Here is a 7,755-nt window from a genome sequence, read left to right on the forward strand (position 1 = left end):
AAGACTTGTAACACTGTTTACTTAAATGTTATAGGAAACACAGGCCAAAGACTTCAATGCACGTGCACCTGCTGTTTGTTTAACATTTTGTTCATTTTTAAAGAGTCATCACCGCCCATTATAATCAGATGTTTCCCTAGTAGCTCGAATGAGGATAAAATATGGACTTAATCCACCAATCACCACATTAGTGTGCCAAAACTTTTCCATATATATCTAATATTTTTCCACTGTACCACCACCCCGACCCTATAGCAGTATTGCCACCAAAAATAACAAGTGAGTAAACAAAAGTTGGCCAATTCTAACCCACTAAAATATAACCACCCAGGAAATTGTGCTTTAGGAACTCATTATGAAAATGACAAATCTAAATGATCCACCAATCACCACATTAGTGTGCCAAAACTTTCCAATATATATCTAATATTTTTCCACCCTACCGCCAGGGTCCACCACCCCGACCCTATAGCAGTATTGCCACCAAAAATAACAAGTGAGTAAACAAAAGTTGGCCAATTCTAACCCACTAAAATATAACAACCCAGGAAATTGTGCTTTAGGAACTCATTATGAAAATGACAAATCTAAATGTGTTCTTCAGATACGTCGGATAAAATGACAGAAAGCTACATGAGTTAACAGTTCATCAAAATATTGTCTTCAGTTTGTTCTGAGGCTGACACGTCAAAACACTTGTCATTCTTTAACAGCCACTCATAAATGAAACTCGTAATTTACTGCCGTTGCTTTAATCAATCTTAGAATCTACAGCACAATCTGATAAGAGATCCCCAGAAACAAAAAAAAGAAAAAGAAAATCAGCCCTGCAATAAATCTGTTTTAGAGAAATAACACATCTTATTATGAAAAAGGCAAAGCTTTTCCAAACAGTTCCTGCTTTACCAACGTTATCATAACAGACACTATAGTTCAAACATTGATTGACACCAACGGACAGACAGGACGAGAGGGGACAAGTCAGATACACAAAAGTATGCAGACACAAGCCACTACTTTCATCTGCAAATAATTGGATAAAAAAGCAAGATATTACCATTCAAGTACCCACATCTCAAGCACTGCACTTCCAGTTTAGAGGTACACTTCTTAACAATCTTTTTCCTCAGTTCAGTTTTTTGCAGCGAGTCAAGCTTGTTATTTCTCATCTTCTTCAAAAACTCTTTACATTCTTTTTCTGGTAGCAGGATATGTGAGCAAGACTGACAGGTAGAAATAGGATATTAAGTTTAGATGGCTAGATAACTACAAGTCAGATCAACATTTAAAAGACGAGTATGTAATTAATACTTACAGACGTATTATCATTATGTATGCATTAAATGAAACAACCATCATGCCAAGTGAACAAGTAGAAATGAGCATGAAGACAAGTTCCATAGTTTTAAGGTAAACCCACGAACCTTCTAGGCCACCCCATTCTCTCTCCTAAAGTCAGCAGCAGGTAGCTCGCTGACAGCTGTTTCAGCTACTCTGATTGCCGGCAAGCCTACTTTATCGCTGATCTGGAGCTGTTTATTTCTTGATTGGCCTAAATCGCAAGTCTTGATCTACAGATACCAAATGGTTTTTCTACTTCTCTCATTCGGGTAACTCTCGGACGATCTTGTATTGGTCTTGTCTGTCTTTCTTGATTGTTGTGGCTCTAGCATTGAGTTGTATTAGCCCAATTAGATTAGTGGTATAAGTCAATTTAACTTGGAAGATGTCACAAGCCTTGCTCCCCTATTGTCTTTTCATCTGAGTAAATTGAATGAGGAGGATAAAGATGTGGAGCAGTTAATTTACATATGTGAGTTTCCTCAGGGAAGAAGGAACTCCCTCTACAGATTCAATTACTTTAAAAGTGCCTTTGCCAAACATTCCAAAGCCATTAAATGCCTTTGTTTAGTTATGTCAATTGCCTGTGAAAATAATCATTTAGGTAAGAGTTCTTATACTTTGCTTGTTAGTTTTGGATATTTATGTCAAGAATGTATAGACCGCATTGAAGGAGGTACGGCATCAGTGAACTTGAGGAATTTGGAGGAGGCTCACGAAGATCTAAAGAAAGCAAATGAGCCAGAGCCAAAAAAATCACTTGGAGATAGCTATCGATATAGCAGGTTTTGAAAAATTCCTCACAAAAGGCTCAGATGTTGAGGATGTTGAGATTAGTAGAGAACAAATACACCATGGTGCAGGAGTCAAGAATTGAGCTCTAGGCTTGAAGATGGTGATATATTGGAGGAAATTAACCAACTTTCTTCCCTAGAAGCAAGGATTAACAACGGAGATGAATGTAAAGATCGTGTTTCATCGATGAATGTTTGAAAAAAGATTAAGGACTTAAACAGACAATGCCCAAGAATAATAAAAATTAAATAAATAACCAAGATAATGTGGATTTTTCACCAAATACCACCGAATCTTCAGTTTATTCAACGAATAGGTGAATACCCTTGACATTTAGAAAATTTACCATGTACGCCCGAGTTTTCAACAAATAGACCAAAATGCCCATAATGACTCACGACTCACAAGTGTCAAATCAGTTAGTAATTGTTTCCTAATTAAACCTTATTGACCCTAACTCTCTTCATTTTTCTTTCTCGCTACATCAATCTCCCTCCCCTTCCACCATTAACACTCATTTTTTCTCTTCTTTAACCTCCAAGCTCTATCAATGGAGTTCACCATCTCAAAACCCCCATAATCCTGTCTCTTTCCTTCTCTCTTCTCCTTCTTTTTCCTGTCCACTCAACCTCCTCCCCTCCACCACAGCTACCCACAATAAGCCTAACCCCTAAAATCTAACTAACCACCATTTTCTATCTACAAGCCACCACAATATCCAAAATCCCTACCTTCACAAACGTCGGCTTCCATTCACTGAATGAGGAAAGAGAGGAATTTAGTGAAAACAAAAGAGTAGAAACACGATTAAATCTGGATTGATTTCATTTTTTCCAATTTTCACCTACCATTTCTCCATCGACACCGACCATCATTAGTGTCGCCATCCTTATATCTCCTTTGCTTCGTTTTGTGCAAATCAGGAAGCAAAGCGTCTTACTTTTGTTGACGAGAGTTGTCACGGATCACTTTTAAAAAAAATTGAATTTGACTTTTCAAACTTGAAAGAGAAAGAGAGAGAAGCTTTGATGTCATGCCAATCAGAAAACCATCTTCCTAATTTGAAAAACCATTGGTGGAGAGGAAAAGGCCTTGGTGGAAAGGGAAAAATAAAAGGACGAGAGAAAAAAAAAAAGGGAGTTTGAGATGGTGAACTACATTAATGGAGTTTGGAGGCTAGAGAAGAAAGAGAAAAAGGAGAGTCTCAATGGTTAATTGAAATTAATTGCTAATTAGGTGTTATTGGCTAACAAAAATTATTGTCCGTATTCATTAAGGCCAATTGGTTGTATATGTGAAAAATATGAAGGTTTATGATGACTTTACAAAACATCAATTGTATTTGATGAATGAACAGAAAACTAGTGGGTATTTGGTGAATAATCTGAATAAGGTGACAATTGATACCGGGAACGTGGTACGTGGCCACGTTCCACGTTACAGGGGATGCGTCCCGGAACGCAATACGTGGTACGGTACATGGTCTAGGAGTCCATCTGGTTTACTCTAGAGGTTGCGTTCCGCGTTCCCGTTCCCGAACCACGTTCCGAAACGTTCTCTGTACCATGTAACAATGAAGGTGATTTTCATCAACAAAAGAAAGTGGTTCCTCTGGTTTCCTGTGCGGACATACGAAGTTAAAGCACGGGAAGAAGTTGCAATATTTTCATCCCCATTCAATGTCAATTTTGAAGGTTTGCCCCTATGGAAAACCAAACCCTAAAGGAGGATTCCCGCAAAAGTAATGTGAGGGAAGCAAGGTCCCAAGCTCAGTACCCCAAATGAGTGAAGTCCTCAATAATGTTAGTTTGAAGGATTCCATAACTAAAGATGATGAGGCAAAGGAGTTGGGTGACGGAGTCATACAGCGACCATCACCATCCTCTTGCAAGTGTAGCAAAACAAGGAATCTTTTGGTATACAAAGGAAGCATAATGTATTCGAATAAGCAAAAGGTTGTTGGTTCAAAGAGCAATGCAAAAAAGGTTGAGTATAACTTCTACTTCAAAAAATAGGAGCAATAGCAAGGATCAACTCGTCAAGAAGTGTAGCTTAACTCCCCAATATTAAGTGTATATCTCGTGCAGGTATGAAGAGAAAATATGGTACTCTACCATCATTGGATCTCTATGGCCATCCAAGAAAGAAGCGTACAAGTGGTAGGTGCACTTGTGTTACAGTATGTACCTGTTTTAGTATGCCGTTTCTTTTGGTTGTAGTCTTAATAAGGGTCCCCATAATCAGGCCACAAAAGCTAGAGAAGGAACCTAGTTGGTTGTTCTTGTTTCTTCCGTAAACAAAAAAATTAACAAGTGCTGGATCTAGAAATTTAAGTTTCTCGGCTCTCTGGTACCAAATTGACATTTGCATTACAAAATTGAAACCATCTTGGAAAAATAGTGACTTTAACGTTAGGAGGAATAAGCTCAGGCTACCAAATCATGCAGATTTAATCCAAGACATGCAAACTTAATTTTATCTTAGAGATTGTGGTGCTAGATTCTTGCTGCTTTAATTTTTTGTATCTTATTTATGATATTTGATAGAAGAGCAGACTCAGAGTAAACAACTAATTTATAATTTCTACATTTTAACCAAAATGATCCTCTTGGTTTAAGATAACAACAAAAGTACAATACATCTAAGGGGGTTGACAAGAAACAATTAACACTCCATGACTCCGTAGTATTCAGATTAGCTACTAACTTAAAATTCCTACCCTGTATCAATCAAGTATAGCAACAAAATTCTAATTCAACATCATGACACCTCTCTCATTCTCAACTCTCAAGTTCAGTCTTCATTGCCCAACAGATGCCTGATTATCCAATGGAATTCATAATCCTTAGTCGAACCACTCTCAGCAATGAAAGGAGTTTCACATGCTCTTTCACACTTTGTCTTTTGCTCGTGTATGCTACTGCCCAAAACATCCAAGTGCGGAAAATTAAAAACTTTGATTGGACTCTTATCTTCCAACTTCATCAACTAAAGCTTCACATTTTCGAATTTATGTATATGCAGCGGTTATTTTCTTTCTCCCGCTATATTTGTCTTGCAGTTTTTGCTTTAGCTTTTGCCTGCTAGATATTTGAAGGTCATCAAATTCATTTCCCTGTATAAGACAGGGCAGTCTTCTCATGGCAGTAAAATGAGATGGGAAGGACCGAAGGAGTATCTAAAACAAAAGATTTAGCAACAACCCAAAATGCAGAAAGAAGGAACCTAGTTGTACAGTAGGGAAATGTTTACCCCTAAATGATTTGGTCATTGCTGTGAGTTACTGAGTTGTAGGTTGTTGGTCTAAGCCACACATACTATAGTACCCCGGCATGGCGCTGACCTTTACTAGGAGGTGGATTTCCAGAAGGGTCTGAAGCAGTTTATTCCAAACACTATGATGTTTGCTTGTAATGGTGTGAAGTTTGTAATTTCAAGATGTATGCAGTACTTTTTAAAATATATTATCCCCACCCCCATAGAAAAAATAGAAGCAAGAAAAACTAAGTAAAATTATTCCGAAGGACACAACTGCTCATAAAGAAAAAGAATGGCAATCTATCAGATGAATCAAAATACAGCACGTACCTTGCAAATACACTTCAAAACATCTAGAATGGCACTAATATAGCCGATATTAAAAACAGGCAGTGAAAGAGTCAAGCATCCATAATGGCCCGGACAATCTTCGTATTTTGAATAACACGTTGTGCAAAGACCACTGCTTTTGTTCGGAGGCCCCTGTAATCAAAGAAAATAATAATGAACATCACCTGGAAAGCCTAGACATAAAACGAACCCAAAACTACATACACGATATACAAAAAAGTTAGTGACATTGCATATCAAGTTATCAAATACCCCTTTGTTTCCTTTTTTCTCCCAGTACCAAATCCAATGACTAGCAGTTCTCTATAAATCACACAGACTAGGCCTGAAACTTGATGAAGCATGGAAACCTCTAAATCCCGAGGTTCCCCGTTTCCAAGACCCCACCTTTTAGCGCTAATGAATCCCAAAAAATGACTGAACACAAGGTTTCCGTGTTTCAGAAATGTTTCCCTTTCCAAAACCCCAACCCTTCCCATGCTACAAATAAAACTGCAGTCCTCAATTATCAATTTCATCTTCAAAAGCTCAAAAACGATGTTATCATGGGCCAAACTATTATAAATCATTAAATTTGAAATGAATCAGAAACGATACATTTGCAATTATTCAATTAAGCTCTAACAATTTCGAAGATGGCAATTTACAACAAAAATCAACACAAAATATGTAACAAATAACATAAAACAAGAAAGAAAGCGCACCATTTTGGGGTCCAAAAGACCGTTGACAATAGGCTTCTTTTGAGCATCATAATAAACACCTTTAAACACTTCAACTTCCGATATTTTACTGATTTCCGGTGCCGAGAACATCGAAAACGTGATGCTATGACTGCAAAATTTTAATCCAAAGAAAATTCATAACTTCCAAATAAAACTGCAATACAAAAATTCAAAAAAAAAAAAACAAACAATTCACTTACATTCGGCGAGGTTCATTGTCCTCGATATAAGGCTGCTTAGTAAAGACTATATTATCATGAGGCCGCAGCATCTTGCTGTGCAGCAAGTTCAATTGGAAGTGTGAATTTTCCGACAATAATTTAGGGGAAAAGTTCTTAGGGTTTCAATTTCCGGACAAAGAAGAAGAATCGCCCGCGATAAATATGGAATGTGTACAGGGGAGAGGTGAAGTAGCAACTGAAGAATGTAAACAGAGGGGAAACAGGGTTTAAGACAGGTACTAGTATTTTCGCCCTTCGAACAGTCTTGCACGGGATGTATTTTGCTTTTCTTTTTTTCCCCTCTCAACAATCCTTTGGTAAAAAGTAAAAACAATATTCTCTATGATGTCATCATACACCATTCATAGATTATGAATCCAGGTATACAGTGATCTACATCCGATATGAAACGATGTCGGAATGATGAAATACACAAAAAATAAAAGAATGTCTTGATTATCGATTGATATCAAATCCAATCAAGAACTTTCCTTTATCCATTCTAGTGATGATCTTGTTATAATCTTTGCCAAAATTACTTATTTCTTTTTTTTTTCCCTCCAATGTTGCGTTTTCTTTCTCTCACTACTTTTTTTTTTTTCCTCCGTTGAAGAAACCATGGATGATGGACAAAAAAAAATGAGAATGAGAAGCAAACTTATATATTCTTAAAAAATCAGTAAAATTCAAAAAAAAAATCATCCTAATTTATAAAAAAAATACGAGTTTTGAAAAATAAATTATTCAAGCTCTGAAACTCATTATTTGTAGCTGAAAATAGGTTTTATAGATTTTGGTTTGATAATAAATTAGTGAAGCTTACAATTGGAGGGGAAAATGGAGAATGAATGTATCTTCAATAATCTTCTCAAGGGCTTCTATGTCTCTAGAATTGGAAAGTATCTCCATATCATTTCTATAAAACTAATGAGTTGCGATAAATATGCAGTGGATCACCCGACCATCCGCTCTACCCGGTTTATTAAGTGGGTGAAAACCCCGATTTTAACGGATGATAATCGGGTGACAGATGCGGGTCGGGTTCGGGTGATATTTTTTCAAAC

General features: G+C 37.0%; 1 protein-coding gene across 2 annotated transcripts in view; it reads right to left on the reverse strand.

Annotated features, from left to right (window-relative positions):
• Positions 1–6,943, reverse strand: part of LOC104883712 (DNA-directed RNA polymerase III subunit 1) — a 44,988-nt gene extending 38,045 nt beyond the window's left edge. The window contains exons 1-4 of one of the 2 annotated variants that reach the window (XR_007272734.2): positions 6,671–6,943; positions 6,450–6,579; positions 5,725–5,877; positions 1,058–1,223 (exon numbers count right to left, since the gene is read on the reverse strand). Coding sequence is in view for 1 of the 2 variants with exons in the window: in XM_010668266.3 (XP_010666568.2) it covers positions 1,058–1,223; positions 5,725–5,877; positions 6,450–6,579; positions 6,671–6,741 (520 nt within the window). In the remaining variant the exon portion in view is untranslated. The remainder of the gene's footprint in view (positions 1–1,057; positions 1,224–5,724; positions 5,878–6,449; positions 6,580–6,670) is intronic. The other variant, XM_010668266.3, reaches the window with a different exon arrangement.
• Between the last annotated feature and the right edge of the window lie 812 nt (positions 6,944–7,755).

The sequence above is a fragment of the Beta vulgaris genome, chromosome 3, assembly GCF_026745355.1.
Source record: "Beta vulgaris subsp. vulgaris cultivar EL10 chromosome 3, EL10.2, whole genome shotgun sequence".
NCBI lineage: Eukaryota > Viridiplantae > Streptophyta > Magnoliopsida > Caryophyllales > Amaranthaceae > Beta > Beta vulgaris.